Source organism: Monomorium pharaonis, chromosome 6 (genome assembly GCF_013373865.1).
Source record: "Monomorium pharaonis isolate MP-MQ-018 chromosome 6, ASM1337386v2, whole genome shotgun sequence".
Lineage (NCBI taxonomy): Eukaryota > Metazoa > Arthropoda > Insecta > Hymenoptera > Formicidae > Monomorium > Monomorium pharaonis.
The window spans coordinates 27,469,556-27,490,603 of record NC_050472.1 but is presented as its reverse complement, the minus strand read 5'-3'; the positions used below and the strand labels follow the sequence as shown (position 1 = coordinate 27,490,603).

The 21,048-nt window shown below is 30.4% G+C and overlaps 3 protein-coding genes across 6 annotated transcripts in view; all 3 read left to right on the top strand.

Annotated features, from left to right (window-relative positions):
- The first annotated feature begins 4 nt into the window (after positions 1-4).
- Positions 5-8,017, top strand: LOC105839387 (calcium channel flower). Of its 3 annotated transcripts, none has more exons than XM_012685672.3 (6): positions 5-132; positions 224-350; positions 447-567; positions 2,222-2,429; positions 2,550-2,657; positions 5,042-8,017. In XM_012685672.3, the coding sequence occupies exons 2-6, from the start codon at positions 348-350 to the stop codon at positions 5,166-5,168; spliced, it is 567 nt and encodes a 188-aa protein (XP_012541126.1). In that variant the 5' UTR covers positions 5-132; positions 224-347; the 3' UTR covers positions 5,169-8,017. The 3 variants fall into 3 exon arrangements, with proteins under 3 accessions (XP_012541126.1, XP_012541134.1, XP_036144928.1); XM_012685680.3 differs by lacking the exon at positions 5-132 and adding an exon at positions 3,876-4,035 and having other exon boundaries at positions 209-350; positions 5,042-5,117; XM_036289035.1 differs by lacking the exon at positions 5-132 and having other exon boundaries at positions 214-350.
- Positions 6,129-21,048, top strand: part of LOC105837803 (NAD-dependent protein deacetylase sirtuin-7) — a 30,072-nt gene continuing 15,152 nt past the window's right edge. Inside the window, exons 1-2 of the mRNA XM_036289032.1 lie at positions 6,129-6,133; positions 10,399-10,403. Of these exons, the coding sequence (XP_036144925.1) occupies positions 10,399-10,403 (5 nt within the window). The 5' untranslated portion in view covers positions 6,129-6,133. The remainder of the gene's footprint in view (positions 6,134-10,398; positions 10,404-21,048) is intronic.
- LOC105832989 (cullin-1) lies at positions 11,478-20,169 on the top strand. Of its 2 annotated transcripts, none has more exons than XM_012674361.3 (13): positions 11,478-12,118; positions 12,787-13,003; positions 13,672-13,834; positions 13,920-14,138; positions 14,578-14,832; positions 14,911-15,204; positions 15,273-15,536; positions 15,807-15,986; positions 16,907-17,056; positions 18,171-18,410; positions 18,479-18,582; positions 19,129-19,348; positions 20,056-20,169. In XM_012674361.3, exons 2-13 carry the CDS (start codon positions 12,840-12,842, stop codon positions 20,134-20,136), a joined length of 2,334 nt encoding a protein of 777 aa, XP_012529815.1. In that variant the 5' UTR covers positions 11,478-12,118; positions 12,787-12,839; the 3' UTR covers positions 20,137-20,169. The 2 variants fall into 2 exon arrangements, with proteins under 2 accessions (XP_012529815.1, XP_012529814.1); XM_012674360.3 differs by having other exon boundaries at positions 11,479-11,798.

Genomic DNA, 21,048 nt, shown 5'->3' with positions numbered 1-21,048 from the left:
TTCCGAAATTTGCTATCGGTACTGAAAATCTGTATAGGTACGTAACATGGATTGTACAACTTTCAATACTGCCAGCGCATACGGAACGGGGCTATAACGTCAAGTTAAAACTAATAGAAGCATCATAGAAATGTATAATTTGTTTATTTTATCACCTAGAATTCTAGAATCATTCTTTAAATTTTTTCTAACCTGCCGTTGAATATTCCGTATACATATACAGTGTGCGATGCGCCCTCATGGTTTCGGATATGAAAGCAGCGGGTCGATTTTCCGTACATTGACAGAGATATCAGTGATTGTCAGCGTTCTCAGCTGACGTACGAAAGGATAATATAATATCGAAAATGGTAAAAAAATACATTCTTTTAAATATACATCATTCGACGACACGTTACAATAAACGTTCCCGCGATATCGCGTGTACACATTTTTCTTTTTTTTAGTCATTTGGTGAAAAAATAGCATCTATCATGCAGAGGCCTGGACAGGATCCTGTTGCTAAGGACGACGTGCCTTGGTGGATGAAATACGCGGGTCGCGGACTCGGCACCGTGGGCAGCATAAGTGAGTCCACAAGGATAATAATGTATCATTTGTTGCAGCTCTTTGTACATCATGCGCTTTTTCGGTGTCTCCTTTGTCTCTTTCTCTTTTCACGCGCGCGCGCGGGTGTGTACATGTGTCTGCATGCCTGTGAAAATCATTATCTTAAATATCATTATATATCTTTTCCAAATCGTGGTTATAAAATCATCTTTTATCTGATTTCCAAACAGTAGCGTCATTTATCTTTTTCTAATTTTTTTTTTGTATGTATAAACCCAGGTAGCACGAGTAGAAGAATACAACTGTATGCGAATAATATTTGACAATTCTTCATGCATAGTGAATTAAGACACTATCTATTTTTTGCTACATTTGTGTTCTACAAAATTATTTTAATTCTTGCACGATGAATTTATCAACAAATGTCTGCCAAGAGCATTCCACATGCATCCTAGTAGGATGCATGTAGGAATGTTTTTGGCAGGCATCTAGAGTAATATTTAATCTTCTATTGTTGATTACGACTTGCTAGCATTGAAAAACTTAGGGAGAGTAATTATAGCTTTTCCAACCTTTCTCCAACCATATCTGCTACACTTACTCTCCATATTTTTCCTAATACTAGCAAGTCACAATCAACAATAAACGAGTAAATGTGTTTTCTAGATCAACAAATACCTGCCACAAGCATTCCTACATGCATCCTACTAGGATGCATGTAGAATACTTTTGGCAAGCATTTGTTGATGAATTTATTATACAAGAATTAAAATAATGTTGTAGAACACAAATGTAGTAAAAAATAGATAGTGTCTTTATTTAATTCACTATGCATGAAGAATTGCCAAATATTATTCACATATAGTTGTACTTTCTACTTTTACTGTCTGATTCAAATATATATTTGGACAATTCACAAAAGACCACTAATAACTTGACCTTCCAATTGCAGTAACTTTACGTTAACAAGTATTAAGAATCTTATGATTTGTGCAAAAGATTTGTTTCTGGGAACTACAATCTTCGGATACATTAAATTTTGAGAGAAAAGGAGCATGTAGTTCATGAGTTTTTGCTACAAAATCTAGTCTGGAATTAATTTGTCATTGCCAAAGAAACTTAGAGAAATCAAAGTGTAATAACTTTTGTATAAAAATAATAAAGGAAGTTTCTTCAAAATTTCTATTCTCCAAAGTATTCCTGAATATGACCCATATTGGCCTTTGAATGGCTAGGAATTTCTAATAATATATTACTAAAGTAATTTTTGTATACTTTGTGCAAAATAGAAAAATAGAAATATGATTATTTATCTTTGTTTAGTACTATTATATATATATATATATATATATTTGTTATTTCAGTCCATAAGTCTAGTAGGCCTATTCTGTATCTATCTAATAGGCCTACTCTTAATGACAGGTTACATTGTTGTTACATTGTCATTGCGCAGTTCCTATATTAAAAAATATTTTATTTTGACTATATACACACTTCTTAATAATAATTTTTTGAATCAATTTGTGTGTGTGTGTGTGTGTATGTATGTATATGTGTGTGTATGTGTGTAATTTATTTACAATTTTATAATTTTAAATGTATCGAAGTTAATTACAGCTATAAGTCTTTTGAAAGAAAATCTAATTATAGAAATTGCTCCATTTATTTACAGTTGCAATTTTTCTTGGAGCGTGGAATTGTGCATCGATTCTTTTCGGACAAATTGATTGCTTAATTAGCGGTATGTGGCAGATGATAGCTGGTTTTCTGGTTGTAATGATTGAAGCACCTTGCTGCTGTTTGTTTATCGATTTTGTACAGAATTTGAGTGACTGGGTGGAGAAGAAGCCATATTGGAATAGAGCTGCTGTTTATTGTTTGTAAGTTTTATTTTATTTCCTCCCCAATTTATAAATTGTAGATCACGGAGAACTCGTATATTTTTATGCATGTGTACCTATTATAATAAATTAAATTATATATTGTGTTTATTGATGTAGAATAGCATTGCCAGCAGTCTTCTTGTGTCCAGGAATGAGTAGTATATTTGGCAGTGGTTTAATATTTACAACGGGTATAATATATGGATTGATGTCCCTGGGCAAAAAGTAAGTACAACTCTCTTAAAAATTTAACGAGATTTATGAAATAACGAAACAAGAACTTTAGTGATAATAAATATCTGTTTATTAAAAATACATAAATTTACAAACTTACATTATATTTATATAATTACAATATAATTGAAGGATTTCTTGCAAAAATCAAATAAGTTTAAAAAATTAAATTTTGAAGAAGCAAAAAACTTATCACCTTTTTAAATTGCTTATTGTACAAATATTTTTTTATTTAATATATAACAAGAATAAACTACGAATAAAGTTGTAGAATTTTTGGATTAATATTTGAACATTTATTTAAAAGTAGGAAATTAAAAAAACTCTAGGTTTATTTGATTTTTGCATAAATTTTATGTTTACCTATATTTATATTTCCTCATTTTTGTTTCTTTAAACACAAATTTTTTTATGATGTTACACTACTGATAGATAATGATTTGGCGACAATTGTTTAGATTTAATTTTTATAAATATTAAATTTTAAGCAAATTTATTTGATTTCTGAAAAAAATAACTCATATTATCAATATTTTATTATAATTATTATAAGTGAGCTTTAGTCAACAAAGTCAATTCAGTTTGATAGAAAAAGATATAAATAAATTTAAAAAATACACATGTACATATGTATGTGTGCATATATATGGAAAAATTAGGAAAAACATTTTGCAATTATTGATTGTAATTTTTCCTAATTTTTCCAACTATTTTGGTAATTGGTCTATTTTTAATAATTACACGTATTTTTTGCATAAGATTGATAAAGAATTTAAAATACATGTAATAAAATTGTATCACCAATCCGATTGTAAATTTGTAGATGAAAAGTTTACAGTACTTTATTTTTATTGAGATATTTTTTAAAGAAGATTATGAACCAATTACCTATTTATTCATTTATTTATTTTTCTTTTTAATTAACAGAAGATTTGTGATAGTCTCACATCTAGATAACATTGTGCTTTTAATTAATATAAAATTACATAACATGTGCTTTTTTCCTTTACTTTTTAATTTTTTTTTTTTGCTTAGAGGTGGAAGAGCAATTTTTATGTGATAGTGCGTTTGTATTTTTAATCTAATCTTGTGGTTTGATTTGTGAGAAAATATTTTTACAAGATAACCTTACGACAAATTACTTTTATTATGAGAAGATAGATCAAAATGGTTTTACTAATTTATATAATCATAATAACATAATAACAGAGGATCTAGGCCCGACTCAGCAGGAATGACATCGGGCGTGGGTTCCCCACAGGGTACAGTGCCTCCTACTACAGATCACCATACTACTCTCATGGAGGATCCTGACGTCTGGAGGCCTACATAAATCGTCAAACATTCATTACACCACTTCACTAACCAGGCAATAATATACAATGTTTAATGCTACTACATCATCTAAGTACAATGCTTTGCTGTAAATGTTTATTTGTCTAATTAATACATCTTTTGTTGCTATTTTTTAATTATATATTTATCTTGATTTGATGCTAAAATATATTTTTAATGATTATGAATTGATGTCCCTTGATGTTAAATTGATGTTATGAATAGACACAATTTTTATTCTTCAATAATTAACACAAGATTACATTTTTTATTGACACAGCTAGATTGTTTGATCATATATTATAAGATATTATTTTTAAAAAAACTTAGATTTAAAATATTTTTAAATCACGTTATTTAAAGGTACTTTGGTATCAAATCAAGGTAATGTTTGTCTATTTAATCGACATATGTTGGTTGCTTTTCAACTATCATGTGAGCATTGTTTAAAATATTATGTGCTTGTACTGTATTTCCTCATAATTTTAATTATGTTTCCCAATTAATTTCAGATTATTATACCAATATATAAAATTGTCTTATTAGATTAATTAGTAATAAGTAGTTGTTAAATAAAAAATTGCATTTTTCTGCACTTATATGCAGTTATTTGAAAAGAAATTAATTGTAATACATAATATATTGGATATAATCATTAAAAATATTAAAATTATCTCGTTTTATGTGAACGGTGTGTCGAATACATGTATGACAATTAATTTTAGCTTGCATAATATACTACATGTATTCAACATTTTGGCAAGAGAAAAAAATCTAAAATTTGGCAAATGATTTTGTTGCATTATGACCATTTAATTAAAAGTACCGTTATCCTTTTTGATAGCAAGCGCGTATTAACATTACAAATTATGTAAGACATAGCGAATCTAACATAACTGTCTCTAAGTCATAAATGGGAAACGCTCTTTGTATAGCAATTAGCTAAAAATAATAAATATAAATTTACATCTAAACATTATGTTTTGATAGTAAAAGACAAGCATTTCTGAAAACATTAATGTGATGTCTGTATTTTTTAGGGCACCTTTTGGCGAAATGAGAACAACAGCAATGGATGTTCAAACTTCATCATTGAGCATGCGGTCCACACTAGTTGAAAATACTCAGCCAATTGGTGTTAGCAGTACCCCAGCTAGTATTGTTTGATCGTTAGGATTTAATTGGGTGAGCAATCGAATTTTTGGTTTTGTATGAATGATTATAGGTGATAAATAATCATTTAAATAATCACGTAGCTCGAATAAGTACGCGCCTCGTTTTACTTTAGCTCTGTCGTTGATATAGATTCAAATGTCCCAATAGTGACTTCAGAAGATATTTATTAAAGCTTTGGGACAAAATCGAATGCAAATTATATCTACAGATTTATAAATTCAAATGTGTTATGATATGAAAAACTAGAGAAAATTGTTTTGAACTCTAATACTTATATAATGGGATTTTTAAATTTTAATCTATTTTTGTTTTACTGTTTATGTAAGATACATTGATAAGAGTCGTATGCGCTTGTTATATCTTACGTTTGTATGAAATATGTATGTGAAATGGAGTGGGATATATTGCGAAGACAGTAAGGAGAAAGTAAATCGAAAAGGATTTGTTGCTTCATTTTAATAATGCCAAAGTCAAAGACTGTCATAGAAAACATTCTCGTGGCTCTCCCTAGCTATCCATAGGCCCATAAGCCCATTTGTCCATATGTCGTGGAATGTTAACAAGAGGAAAGGCAAAAAATTGTAGATGATATATAGTTTTAACATACGAATATGTTAAAGCGCTTTTATTTTGCAAGCAATTAGTTAAATAAATATCAACAAATGAAACTAAATACTTCCGCAATAATTTTGCATTTAAATTGTAAAACATATTGTTTTCAGAATGTTATGTAAGAAATGAGAGTCATAATATATTAGTTTAATATTCCTTTTATATATAATGTTATATACATAAATAAGCTTCTCTCTGCCAAATAAATTGTACATGTATAAAATTTAATTGTGTATTTGAAACAGTGTTATTTGTACATTTATAATGTACATGGTATAATTTTTATTGTAACACTCTAAATCATGTAGTAATCTGATAAAGCCGTGAATACGTACGCAGCGTACGTTAATTGTAATCTAAAAACTCGACGGATGAAATATTCTATTTTATTTTTCTTTGCTGCATACGTATTGGAGTCTTTTTTTGCAATGAAAAAAGAACTAATGTATCATGCTTATATTAAAGAAATTCCACATATGTATATACATATATCGATATGGCAGAGGGATATAATAATGTTTAATAATAATATTTTTATCATTAACACTTTCATGTATTAAATGAAATTTGGATAATTATGAATATATTGCATACAGATTGTGTTATTTCTATTGTATTAAATTTTGATTTTTTTTCTTGAGAGATTTTTCTTCTTGATATCAGGATAAAAATTAGATTAAAGTGCTAAAGTAAAATTTCCTTTAAAAGAGAAGTAGGTTCAAAAAATTCCTAGACATTTATATGACAACTATATGTGACACATTGTATATATGCATATATTCTTACAGATTTGCCTCTTGTATTTCTAATTTATTTGAACGATTGAAAGTGTAAATTTTGTAAGTATAATTTTAAACTGTGCAAATGTTAGAAATTATGAGAACAAAGCATTTAGGACACTTAATCGCATAAATTTTTTAGTTCAATATTGTTCTACTTGTGTTGCGTTTTTCTGATATTATCGAAATTACTGATATTATGTGCCAAAAATGCTTGTTAATCCAATGCTTGTTAAGCTATACCGCATTAGCTGAATTTTTATTCATATTTGTGCCGATATCATATAAACTTTTTCGATATTGTTTACATTTCTTTTGTATCCTAAATATTTAAATTTGTATCCTAAATATTTCTATTACAAATTGTTTTCTTTTTGTCCCACATTCCTACATATTACTTAATTTATTTAAGAAAAAAACTAACTAAGTATATTATATCTGGCTTTTGCTCGATAAATGGTTTATATTTTTAAAAAATGATTGCTCATAATAAAATAAATTCTTGTGATTGATATAGTCATGTGTGTGTGCGTGTGTGCATATACATACAATAGGAGAATATTGACAACTTGAAAGCGTATATGTATCTGGTGTGTCATTTAATTGTACAAGATATCCCACTTGTATGGAACGAACCGTTAAAACAATAGATCTTTTAAATTAAAAATTAAAGATCTAAAAAATGCTAAAATCTCGATGCATTAATAGCTTTTAAATTATAAACAGTTGAAAAAGATTTTTTCCTAACTATAACAGATTAAGAAGATAAAACAGTTTTAATTTATATTTTATTTTAAGTAGAGAGAAATTTTTATTTGATTCTGAGGATTTTAAACATCGAAATTTAAGTAGCTTTGTGTCGACTAAAATATTTGTTAATATTTTTGTTTAGGAAAAAGTGATCAAATTCATTAAAGATTCTGTTAATGATTGATTAAGGGTTGATTTCGCCAAAGTGAGATATCCTGTATGTATTTACATTTGCTGAGTATTTTTGACTTAAATTTTCAAGATTAATTAGCATATATTAGAATAATCGAATGTAATATCCTTGCAATTAATGAATATAGAGAAAGTAAAAATGCTTTGGCTCTGATGCAAAAAGTAAAATTGCACTTGTACTGTTTTTTTTATAATTCTCGTTATGCGACCTTTTCTTCCAACAATTTGTTGGATAATCAATCGCGTTAAAAATGAGAAACTTTGTGCAAATGTAGTTCAATCACATTATTTGAGCAAGATTACATTTTTGCTCTCTATTATGTAACAATTGCAGGATATATGTAATTATATCCTGATGTTATTATTCTATTAGTGATTCTGCAATTACTGTTTTACTGAGAAAAGTTAATAATTATGTTCTTTAAGTAAATATAGCTCATTTAAAATATAGAAAACAATGTTCTTTGTACGAGTAAAACTTTAAACATTATATTGCATTGTAATGTATGTGTTGGTTTAATTTAAATAATCTTATATTAAATATAAATACTTGTTTTTCACATAAGATTCGCATAAATATGAAAAATCATGGATATGAGACGGGGAGAAGATATGTATGTATATATTGAGAATTTTCATTGGTTTTAAAATGCAGTAAAATATTTTTTTATTAAATTTAAAATACTGTAATTCAGTTAGTTTAATTGAAACATAGATTATTATTACACCAATTTTAATAATGGAACATAAACCAAGAGTATTATTGCTTCGCGTAATCGTTTCACCAAAATTGAAAAGATAAAAGTAACATTTGGGTTAAAAGTAACATTGTCCTTTTTCGCTGCACTGTGCACTGATGCATCCGGTTGAAGTAAGACAAATATATTTTTTCTCATTAACTTATTGCATCAGTGTAGCGAAAATGGCGAAAAAGAACAGGGGCTCGATTCTTGAATTCATTCGAAAGAGAAATGGTTTCGGCAGCCCTAGCGCAATTTTTGTCGCGCGCGAAGCGCGATATCCAATAAGCGTGATGAGAGATGAGCGGAAAGACGGTCGCTCATTGGACATCGCGCGCCGCGTGCGACAGAAATCGCGCTGGGGCTCGATTCTTGAATTCATTTGCAAAAGAAACGTATTCGCAAATTCTGTTCTTACAGAAAAGTTGAAAATTTATTGGCTATTGTATGGCTTTCAACCAATAAACTTGCAACTTTTCTGTTAGAGCGGGTATTTGCGCATACGTTTTCTTGCGAATAAATTCAAGAATCAAGCCTCTGGGCCCCGATTCTTGAATTCATTCGCAAGAGAAACGTATTCGCAAATTCTGTTCTTACAGAAAAGTTGAAAATTTATTGGCTATCGTATGGCTTTCAACCAATAAACTTGCAACTTTTCTGTTAGAGCGGGTATTTGCGCATACGTTTTCTTGCGAATGAATTCAAGAATCGAGCCCCTGGGCAGCAATCATGTAACTTTTTCCTTAAGGCGAAAACGTGAAAAATGAAAAGTTTTATGTAACTATCTCTTTCTATTAGTGTTGAATAGAAAGAGACAGTAACTTGAAGTTTTTCACTTTTCACGTTTCCACCCTAGGGGAAAAATTACATGATCGATACCCTGATTGACCACGTTGCAATTGACCACAACCATTTACAGCAATGAATCCTTAGAGTTTTGGACCGCCAATTAGAAAAGCGGTCAATAGGGACGTGGTCAATCGGGGCTCTCCCGCTTGTGTCGATTGTGTTAATCCTAAAGGTAGAAGCACATAAAATTACAGGAGCCATAAGGCAGAATGCAGAAGCTATAGCGCATGCGCTATGATATTACTTTATCTGTTCATGGCAAAGGGTGCGTTCGGGGAGACGCTATTAGCGCTACCAGCATCAGTCCATCTTCATTACTCATTAAAAGTAGAACAAGGATAAACTGATGTTGATAGCGCTAATAGCGTCTCCTCGAACACACCCAAAATGTAATACTATAGCGCATGCGCTATGGCTTCTGCATTCTGCCTTATGGCTCCTGTAATTTTATGTGCTTCCACCTTAGGCCGAAGGCAGAGAACGAGACGTAGGTGCCGTAGTCGTAGTCGTAGGGTAAGGCAGAGAAAAACGTAAGTCGTAATATACTACTATTCTAAAGTCTAGAATAGTATACGACATGTACAACTTAGGTTTTTCTCTGCCTTACCCTACGACTACGACTGCGACACCTACGTCTCGTTCTCTGCCTTCGGCCTTAAGCCTCGTCTACAGAAGTCGCAAGCAGCCAATTGCGACTTGCGACAGCCAATGAGCGCCTAATTTCTAATTAAAGCTTGACATTCATTGGCTGTCGCAAGTCGTAACTGGCTGCTTGCGATTTCTATAGACGAGGCTTTAAGGGTCATCTACAATGGAGAGTTGTAGGCCGTAGCAGTAGTCGTAGACAATATTTTCATTACGTACTGTTTTACTGATTACGGCCTACAACAGACATTGAGCCAATTCAGTGGGTGCTTACGATGAGCGTTCAGGTGTTCGGGGTTAGTTTTTAGTCACCTCTCTATGATAGCCGGCTTGTATATTATTGCTGCGTCGTTTATATTATGGACAGCATGGTCGTAGATTTAGCGTTGTTACGACTAAAACACTCCATTGTAGATGGCCCTTTAAGGTCAATATTTCTTGTGTCGTACGACAAGTTGTTTGAACGTTTTCGATTGGTCATAGACTAGAGAGATTTTCGAGTCTCTAGAAATGCTCTATCTTATTGCCAATCAAAAAGTCTAATTAACTTGTCGTACGACACATGAAATATTAGCCATAGGGTGTGTTCGAGGAGACTCTATTAGCGCTATCAGCATCAGTTTATCCTTGTTCTACTTTTAATGAGTAATGAAGATGGGCTGATAGCATCTCCCCGAATGCACCCATAGTAGGCCGAAGGCAGAGAACGAGACGTAGGTGTCGCAGTCGTAGTCGTAGGGTAAATGCTAAAACTCCATGGACGGGATTCATAGACCGATCTTAAGCTCAAGCATTGTCTTAAGTCTAGCTTCGAGCCGACTTGAGACTTACTTAACCAATGAAATAACAGCATTGACGTCTCAAGATCGTGCTTAAGCTGAAACTTGAATAAGATTCGACTATGAATTCCGGCCCATGTATGCGGTGAGCTCCGGCAAACGCATGCGGTGACCAATCAGAATTCAAGCGCTTGCTGTGACGCCGGAACCCGACCTGCGCCTGGTTGCTGATTGGTCACCGCATGCGTTTGCCGGAGCTCACCGCAGACATGGAGTTTTAGCAAAAGCCTCGTCTACAGAAGTCGCAAGCAGCGCCAGTTGCGACTTGCGACAGCCAATGAGCGCCTAGTTTCTAGTTAAAGCTCGACAATCATTGGCTGTCGCAAGTCGCAACTGGCTGCTTACGACTTCTGTAGACAAGGCTTAAAGGGTCATCTACAATGGAGTGTTTTAGCCGTAACAGCACTAAAACTACGGCAATGCTGTCTAGAATAAAAATCGACGTAGCAATAACATACAAGCCGGCCATTAAAGAAAGGCGACCAAAAACTAATCCCGAATGCCCCAACGCTCATTGTAAGCACGCAATGAATTGGCTCAATGTCTGCTGTAGGCTGTAAACAGTAAAGCAATACGAAGTGGAGACATTTTCTACGACTACTGCTACGGCCTACGACTCTCCATTGTAGATGGCCCTTAAAAGGAAAGCAACCCAAGTTAATCAGAATTTGGTGCAAGTGGCCCTAACCTGGGTCTCGGGTTCTTTTCCTCTAGAACTGGCCAATCACAGTATTCCCTTCTTGAGAAGAATGCCTGTGATTGGCCTTATGATTGGCGTCATTAATCGTTCCCGCAGCAGCGATAAACTCGGACCAACAGAAATCGACCCTCTTGTGAATTTAACAGAATCATTCAACTCCCTATATATTCTTAATATCATGGGAAACATTTGTTAAAACTTGCATTACAGTTGGTAACGTCGCGGCCTAACCTGACAGAACCGAAGTAGCAGATCCGCGGGCGTGAGTAATTTTTGGAGCGCACGTACGTTGATTCGCTTCGGTCGTATTGCCGCGCTCTTTGTCGTACAGGTCCGATTTGTACATATAGGCTCAAGTGGAGTTTTATCGATAAATTTCCTGTGAAAAGAAAGCGTAATTTAACACCGTCCATCTCGACATTTGCGGGATAAAGCGGGCAGCCAGCACCGCGTTTTCCTTAACTAGAGTCGTCTCTCGGTCGTTGTTCCTGTTATGCAGTGGTGAACGTAGACAGGTGAGCGCGTTTCACTCGAGGCAAGGATGCTTTCTTCTCTACATTCGCATTTTTTTTACTACAAGAAAAAAAAAGTGTGCGTGGCGCGCGCGTGTATGTGTGTGCGTGCGCGCGCGTGTGTGCGTGCGCAAGACGCGAGTAGATCTTTATTTCGACATCTATCTCTTTCATTTGCTGTCACGCTCGCTCCTCCATGCGTCTCTCTCTTTCTCTCGCTCTATTTATCTATCTATTTATCTCTCTATTTAGCTTGTATCTATCTTAGTCTCGTCAAAGAAATGAATTGTGCATCACACAATGTAACGGAATACCCATCTTTGGTATTATCTTCGATTAACCTTTTCCTTTTAGAAGGCTCTTTTTTTCAAAGACTCTAAAATTTATTTCGATTCGAAACTGAAACGTGTGTTCTGTCTTAGGACGTATTGATAACGTCTTTCAGTTATCTAGGTTTTTTGTTTTTTATCTCGAATTGATAATTAAAATTGCTCTATACAAATAGTTCAGAGATATTACAATTGCTCCCCACACTTATTTGGATATATAATATTGGAGCAAAAAGATAATTTCTTTCTCCAACATATATTTTATTGCAATTTGTAAATGGTTGTAATTTTTAATCATTACCTTTCATTATAACATATGTGTTCAGTGTTCTAACTGCATACTTTATTTGTTTGGCTACTAGTTGCATTGTAACATTGTTTATTTTTTGCAACAACATAACTTAAAAAACCAAATTTTCTAGAAAGTTTGATTACTTTAAATTATTAAGATTTTATAATACGTTTTTAAAATTTTATTATGGAAGAACAAAATTATCATTCGCTCTTTATTCAATTATTAAGTTCACAAGAAATTTTTTTACAGAAAACTCAATAATGACATTTATTAAATGTATATTATTGTAACGAATAAGCTATATATATAGCTAAATAAATCTTATTGATAGAAATATCTAGTATTAATTTTGCATTTATTTCTACAGAAATAGTAGTTATAATAACAGTGACGCTCAATCGACAAGCATATAGGAATAGGATGTCGGGGCACAGGGGCAGTGGAGGAGCTGGAAGTCATCAGGGTGGTCCTCCAGGCCTCAAGCAGATTGACTTGGATCAAATTTGGGGAGACTTACGTGAGGGCATAGAACAAGTTTATAACAGGCAGTGCATGTCAAAGCCAAGATACATCGAGTTGTACACGTATCCTTTATGTCATGGAAGACACTTCTTTGTTTTCCTCTTTTTTTTCTTTAAGATTTTTCCAATCTTTTTCTATAACATGAAACTTTTTTGATTAAATTTTGATAATAAGCTGTTATTATATAGCTTAGTATATAGATGGTACTAAATTTTTTCAAATTTTTAACCATATAGTTTTCTTCAAATAATTCTAAAAGCATTGAATCTGATGGAAAAAAGTTTTAATGGTAAAGATTTATTTATAAACAAAACAAGAATTTTTGAAAATTATAGGAAAGACTGGAGTGTAGAGAACATTTTGGAATTAAAAAAACAAAGTTTTATTGTATTATTTTTGTGTAAGAATATGAAATGCTTGTGAATTATATAATTCTTTTTATTCTTTATGTTCTTACTTTTCATCAATTGTTATTATAAAAAAACTTTCAATTTTTTATGTCAATATTTCTCGATATATAAAGAAAATATTTTTAAATAATAAATTTTTGTTTTATTATTTAAAATTTTGTTTATTGTTTATGTCGATAATGACAATACCAAAAACTCCTGTGTTGAAAGATATATATGAATGAAAAATTACATGACTTTCATCCACTTTTTTAAGTTGGAGAACATTCTTAAATCAATTCTCACATGTATTTTCCGATTACATTGTAAAACTTTTACAGACATGTTTATAATTATTGTACAAGCGTTCATCAGCAATTAACCAGAACATCAACTAAAAGTAAAAAGGGACAAATTCAACAAGGAGGTGCTCAATTAGTGGGTTTGGAGCTATACAAACGCTTGCGTGATTTTCTTAGGACTTATCTCATTAATTTACTCAAAGTAAATGTATATGTATATCATATATTATTTTTGGTTAAAAGACATTTAAATGAAAATGTTTTATTATACGAATAACATATTACAGCATGGTATTGATTTGATGGATGAGGATGTGCTGCAGTTCTACACGAGACAATGGGAGGAATATCAATTTAGTAGTAAAGTTTTAAATGGTGTGTGCGCATATCTCAATCGCCATTGGGTACGGAGAGAGTGCGAAGAAGGTCGCAAAGGAATTTATGAAATTTACCAATTAGCCTTGGTTACCTGGCGAGATAATTTATTTAAACATTTAAATAGACAGGTAAATAATATTTTTTGTTAATATCAGCAACATATTCTTATTGAAGAGTTTTTTTAAATGAAAATTAAACAAATTTAAAGATTTAAATTTCTTGGAAGCAAAATACTTTTTATTTTTTATAAAAACTGTTTATTGTATAAATATAATAATTTTTCTCCGAGTACATAATAGATTAAGAGAATAAAGTTTTAAGCTTTATTTTTAAAACCCATTAAAAGAAAATAAAACTTCTTAGTTCTTTGTGGGAATATTATATATTTACTATTTATATGTTCAGTTTTCTTGAATTTTGTTCGCGATATAATGCTATTGATAGATAATGATTTGATTGATATAGATATAATTTGGGCTTTTATAAAAAATGGACAACTCTGTTTTTGTAGGAAATCTTTCATTTGTCATATACATGTAACCGATATAAAATTATGGTTTCTTCTAGGTTACTAATGCGGTGCTTAAATTAATTGAGAGAGAACGTAATGGTGAAACGATAAACACTCGATTAGTTAGCGGTGTCATCAATTGTTATGTAGAATTAGGTTTGAATGAAGAGGACCCGGGTGCGAAAGGACAAAATCTAACGGTGTACAAAGATTCATTTGAAAATATCTTTCTCGAGGATACGGAACGATTCTACACTCGTGAAAGTTCTGAATTTCTTAGACAAAATCCTGTAACGGAATATATGAAAAAAGTATACATCCTCAAAAATAAATATCAATAAATATATCTCTAGAGTATATATTTTTATTTTTTTTATCTCTATGTGCAGGCGGAACAGAGATTGTTAGAAGAACAGAAACGAGTACGTGTTTACCTGCATCAAACGACTCACGAACGGCTGGCAAAAACATGCGAGAGAGTACTCATCGAGAAGCATCTAGATATATTCCATGCTGAATTTCAAAATCTTCTGGATTCGGATAAGAATACAGATTTAGGTAGAATGTATCAGTTGGTAGCAAGAATACCAAATGGTCTTGGAGAATTGAGAAATCTTTTAGAGAGTCATATCGCTAATCAGGGTCTCGCAGCTATAGATAAGTGCGGAGACTCAGCAGCTAATGTATGTTTCTTTTTTTGTAACTATATATTTATACATATTGTGAATTGATCGATTAATATTTTACTCAGGATCCGAAAATTTATGTGAATACGATTTTGGAGGTACATAAAAAGTACAACGCTCTAGTACTGGTTGCATTTAATAATGACAGTGGTTTTGTCGCAGCCCTAGATAAGGCTTGCGGACGTTTTATTAATAGCAATTCCGTCACAAGAGCAGCAAATAGCAGTAGCAAGTCACCAGAATTATTAGCAAAATATTGTGATCTACTGCTTAAAAAGAGTAGTAAAAATCCAGAAGAGGCGGAACTTGAAGATACTCTTAACCAAGTTGTAAGTATACTTATGATAAATTTATTTTCGTTACCTATGCACCGAAAATAGTCCTTTTCTCACCTGTCAATTTACACTCAAGGACTACACTTCAACGCATGGATAACAAAAAATATTGTGTGCAACATATGCGGATCAGCTATTGCCCACTCGTGCGAGTAAACTCACGGACAATAACCGACTCGCCGCACTTGTTACATAATATACGATTATATTATTCGAATTATCTCATAAAGAACTGCATTAGCTACATTTGTTATTTTTCTACAGATGGTAGTGTTTAAATATATTGAAGACAAAGATGTGTTTCAAAAGTTCTATAGTAAAATGTTAGCGAAACGATTGGTGCAACATATGTCTGCTAGCGACGACGCTGAGGCTTCCATGATCTCTAAGCTAAAACAAGCTTGTGGATTTGAATATACTTCGAAGTTACAACGCATGTTCCAGGTAGTATAACGTATTATTTTATTACACTATTGCTCAAAATTTCTACTAACTCTTGCGCGAAAAAAATTTTCTCGCATTTCATGTAAAATAATAAAATAGTTTTTATTTAAAATGTTTTGAACAAAATTTATGCAAAATAAGCGAAATAATATTTTATAACAAATATTTTTATTCTTTTTCTTTGTTCTATAAACTCTTTAATTTCAAAGTTAAAAAACATTTTATAAGACAAATTTTTACACAAGAAATTCTATATCACGAGAAATAATTATACTAATTTTAAAAAAATTTATTTTAAAACTTAGGAAGCCTATTTAAAATAATTTTTTGTTAATTTTTATATATAACGATGTTTTATCAAGCTACAGCACTTGCAAATAAAAAAAGACATTGAAAAAACTAATTTTTTAATTTATTAATTCAGGAAAAAATATTGTAGAGATAAAAGAAATAGATTTAAAGCACTGTCTTTCTCTTTTTTTAAATACACTTTTACAAATTTATAAATTGTTTTAATAGAGATATTTAACTTTTTATGAAATATGTGTTGAAATTTTTTAGCGATAGTGATACACATGATTTCTGAAATGCATGATTAAACTTTTTCAATCTAATTGCATTGATTAAAAATTGTAAACAGTAAATATCTGTAAATATTCAAAATTTGATATTTTTTATGATTTTATAATAAAGAAATTAATTTTGTTCAAAATGATTTTTCCAAGCAAGAGTACTTTGCAAAAACATATTTATACATTACATCTGTAATTTATCCAAAGTTGGTCCCTTATTTTAAGAATATTTACAGTTGCATATAATTTTATTTTAGATTGTATTAATGTATAATGCATTCTATTATTAAAAATGATTTTAACAAATGTAATAGTAATACATAATTGTGTGTAACATTTTTTCTACAGGACATTGGTGTATCAAAAGATCTAAACGAACAATTCAGAAGACACCTGATAAATTCTGCCGAGCTTTTAGATATAGATTTCAGTATACAAGTTTTGTCCTCTGGTTCATGGCCATTCCAACAGTCCTTCACGTTCTCTTTGCCAACTGAGGTAAACCATAACAAAAATATCAAATCTTAATTTTGTTTGGAGCTGATTTCAAAATTTGTAATACAGTTACTGACCAGATTTGTAGGATTTCATCTATTTAATTTATATTGAAGATATTAATTAAGGTGGTTCATTCACATAACGAAATACTGCAGATTTAGCTCTTACAAGAATTATTATTTAAGTGTCAATACACATTCTCGTGAAATATAAAATAAGCTTGCCATACGTATATGTTAGAAAAAGTCTCTCAAAGTTTTGAAATTTTAGTATAGTTCATATGGGAGTTGTTCAATTTTTCACCGGAAGTATAAACTTTTCTTTTAGTAATTACTGAGCGTATAAACTAAAAACTAGATTGTAAAAATCTGAATTTTATCAAACTTTCTAATAACCACAAACAATATATGTGATGCCAATCACAACAATTTATTATTAGTATTTAATCTTAAAAATCACGAAATACGTCAAATCACAGATCTCGCGGTTTATGTTGTGTGCATGTGTGAGTGAGTGAATGAGTGAGTGTTTTTTTTAATGTACCTGATTTGCAGATATTTTACACGACCTTTTTTCTTCCAAAAATCTTAAATTTTGTTCCTTGTCTTATTAATTTATATTATTCTGCCACTTTGTTTGGTAAATTTACATATAAAACTAATCAAAACATTTTTCTTTAAAAATAGGTTAAACTAAATAATATGTCAAATCTAAATAACATTTACAGGACTCAAATCATATATCGGTATCTAAAAAATATTTTAATGTAAAAGAAGCTTATTAAAAATTTATTTAATTTATCTTAAAAATAATTTTTTTATTATTTATTTATGTACTTTATATATGAATAAAATAATAATGTAGAAAATTTGTGTCTATTGACTAGTTAGAGAGTCGTGCATGAACCTCTTTAATTTCAATCGGAATGACAATTTGCTTTAAAAAACTAATACTTTGTTTTAATAATAATAATCAGTAAATTCAAGATTTATAATTGAATGATAAGTCCAATTAATCCACTGATAGATTATTAGCTCTGAATAGTTAATTTTCTTTTGAGAAAATTCTTTTCTTTCTCTCTTCTTTAATTATTACTTGTAATTTTAATTTCCAGCTAGAAAGATCTGTACATAGGTTTACCACTTTCTACAGTTCACAGCACAGTGGTAGAAAATTAAATTGGCTGTATAATATGTCTAAGGGGGAGCTACATACTAATTGTTTTAAAAACAGATACACATTGCAAGCGTCGACTTTCCAAATGGCGGTTTTGTTGGCGTACAACGGATCTACGTCATGGACAATACAACAATTGCAATATGCAACGCAAATAAAGATGGATTTTTTATTACAGGTAGTGTTGATTTAATAATAAAGAGATTGATATCGCAATATGAAATACTAAAAAGTCTTTTCGCTTAGGTTATTCAAATACTTTTGAAGGCAAAACTTTTAACTGCAGCTAGCGATGATGTAGCTGAACTGACCCCGTTATCGACGGTAGAACTTTTTACAGGTTATAAAAAGTATGTCACTTTTAACTTGCATATTTAACTATGCTACACACTATTGCTCAAAAGTTACAGCTTAAGATTTTTCTTACACCTCATGAAAAACTAAGTAGCTTGGTAAAAATTGTAGAGAAGTTCTTAAAAATATATTTTAAAGAGGAAAGATAGAACTCTTTTAGTGTCATTTCTATGATATTTTGTTCCTAAATTACATAAAATTAAAAAGACAAAAATTAATATGAAATTATTAAGGAGAGTTTCTAAAATGCTTTAAAGTGATTCTTTAAAAAAATTAGTGCAATGACTTCGCATAATCAAACAATATCGAATATCTTGCATAAAAACTTATAAAATATTTTGACTCTGAAATTAAAAAGTTTATGGAAAAAAGAGAAGAAAGTGTTTATTATAATGTATATAAAGCTCAAGTGAAAAAAAATTTTAAGACTTTATATTGAACTTTGTGTGAGATGCGAGAAAATCTCAAACAAACTGAAACTTTGAACAGTAATATATACCACAATTAGTACCACAGTACAAATTATAACATTTACTTAACAGCAAGAAATTAAGGGTAAATATTAATATACCAATGAAGACGGAATTGAAAGTTGAACAAGAAACTACGCACAAACATATAGAAGAAGATAGGAAACTTTTAATTCAGGCAGCAATTGTTAGAATTATGAAAATGCGAAAAGTATTGAAACATCAACAGTTGGTGGCCGAAGTATTAAACCAATTAAGCTCTAGATTCAAGCCAAGAGTACATGTTATTAAGGTAAGTTTAGTTACTTCAAAAAATCTATTTTCAGTATTATATGTAAATTTTATTATTAGGTAAATAAAATTTAAAAACTACATACACATATGCATGCATGCATTCACACACTGTGTGTGTGTGTGTGTGTGTATTAGGATTAGATAATAACTAGCTCAAAGTTGAATGATAAAAGAGTTTGTAACTTTTAACTTAGTTAATTTTTAATCTTGACTAGTTATTTTGAAAACATTAATTTTAACTTATTAAAACTTTTAAAGCACAATAAAAAATGTATCTATGTGTAAAAATACATTTCTATATAAGCAACATTTCTTTTTTGTTTCATATAGATTTAGTTTATAAATAAAATATTAAATTTATTAAGCGAGCTATGTTGTATTTGTTTTATTATTTAGAATAATCTTATTTTTATTACCACATTCTAACTTAGAAATAATGTTTTTCAAATTTAACTTAATATCTTGATGCAATTTTGTAGTGAGTTATTTTTTTATTTATGCAACTTTTGACATAACTAAATTAATTTTATTAACGGTTAACTTTAATTTTGAAAAAATATTAAGTTACTTAAACCTACAAATATATGTATATTGCCATATTATTAAAACTTATAAATTATTATTAAAACTTATATCAATTTTAGCAAATATAAAAATTATGAAACAATAATGCAAAATTTTAAAGATTAAACACTCTTTTTGCAGAAATGTATAGATATTTTAATTGAAAAAGAATATTTGGAGCGCACGGAAGGTCAAAAGGACACTTACAGCTACCTAGCATGATCAGGGCAACAATACAAGAGAAACAAAATAAAAGTAAACATACACACTCTCACTTTCATTGATGTGTGTGTGTATGTGTATGTAAATATATATATATATATATATATATATATATATAGATAAATACACACACACACACACACATACATACACACATACATATATATATATACATGTATTAGACTATTTATTTAAGGTCTCGAATGTAATTCCCTATTTTTATTGTGTACATGGATACCTTTGTATCATACTGTCATTCTGGTCGCATTTAAGAGAGTTCAGCTTTTTATATATCTTTTAAAAGATGTATAAAAGGATATAGATATGGATATAGCGTAAAAGATGTTTATAAAATTATTTCATAATCATTAGCCAATGCTAAGTGTGTTACTGTCTGTGCTGGTTTCCAAAACGCATTGCCTCGTTATGGTATTATACAATATAACATCACTTAAGATATTAGATAATCTACACACACACACACACACACAAAATTATAAACAAAGGAATATGTATTTTTATTGCATTATTAATATCGCCAATATTTTCCGATCTTGTAACTGAAAATATTAAGAATTATTTATTTTTTACAAATTGAAAAAATTGTAAATGTGGGAGAATAAAAAATGTACGTTGTGTCCATCTATATTATATATGAAAGATTATAAATTGGTTATGGAAAAACAAATCAATTTCGCACATATATATGCGATAAGATATACTGTATAATAAAAGAATGTACAAAATTTTTGCGAGCACATAGATAGTAATGCATTTTAGCAAATATTTAACTTTTACAATAGACATGTATAGAGAAAGGTGGCATGAAAGAGTCGGGTCTTGAAAGAGTCCTTTAATTTTTGTTAAGTTTACAAAGAGATTCCATAGATATTTTATTGTAGATATATAGCA

What these genes read in the sequence shown, in the direction of transcription:
- LOC105839387 (XM_012685672.3), top strand. An exon ending in AGAGCTGCTGTTTATTGTTT is followed by an intron (nt 2,430 to 2,549) that starts GTAAGTTTTATT and finishes TTATTGATGTAG; the next exon opens with AATAGCATTGCCAGCAGTCT. An exon ending in TTGATGTCCCTGGGCAAAAA is followed by an intron (nt 2,658 to 5,041) that starts GTAAGTACAACT and finishes TGTATTTTTTAG; the next exon opens with GGCACCTTTTGGCGAAATGA.
- LOC105832989 (XM_012674361.3), top strand. Translation starts at nt 12,840, where the DNA reads ATGTCGGGGCACAGGGGCAGTGGAGGAGCTGGAAGTCATCAGGGTGGT. An exon ending in AGATACATCGAGTTGTACAC is followed by an intron (nt 13,004 to 13,671) that starts GTATCCTTTATG and finishes AAACTTTTACAG; the next exon opens with ACATGTTTATAATTATTGTA. An exon ending in TAACGGAATATATGAAAAAA is followed by an intron (nt 14,833 to 14,910) that starts GTATACATCCTC and finishes CTCTATGTGCAG; the next exon opens with GCGGAACAGAGATTGTTAGA.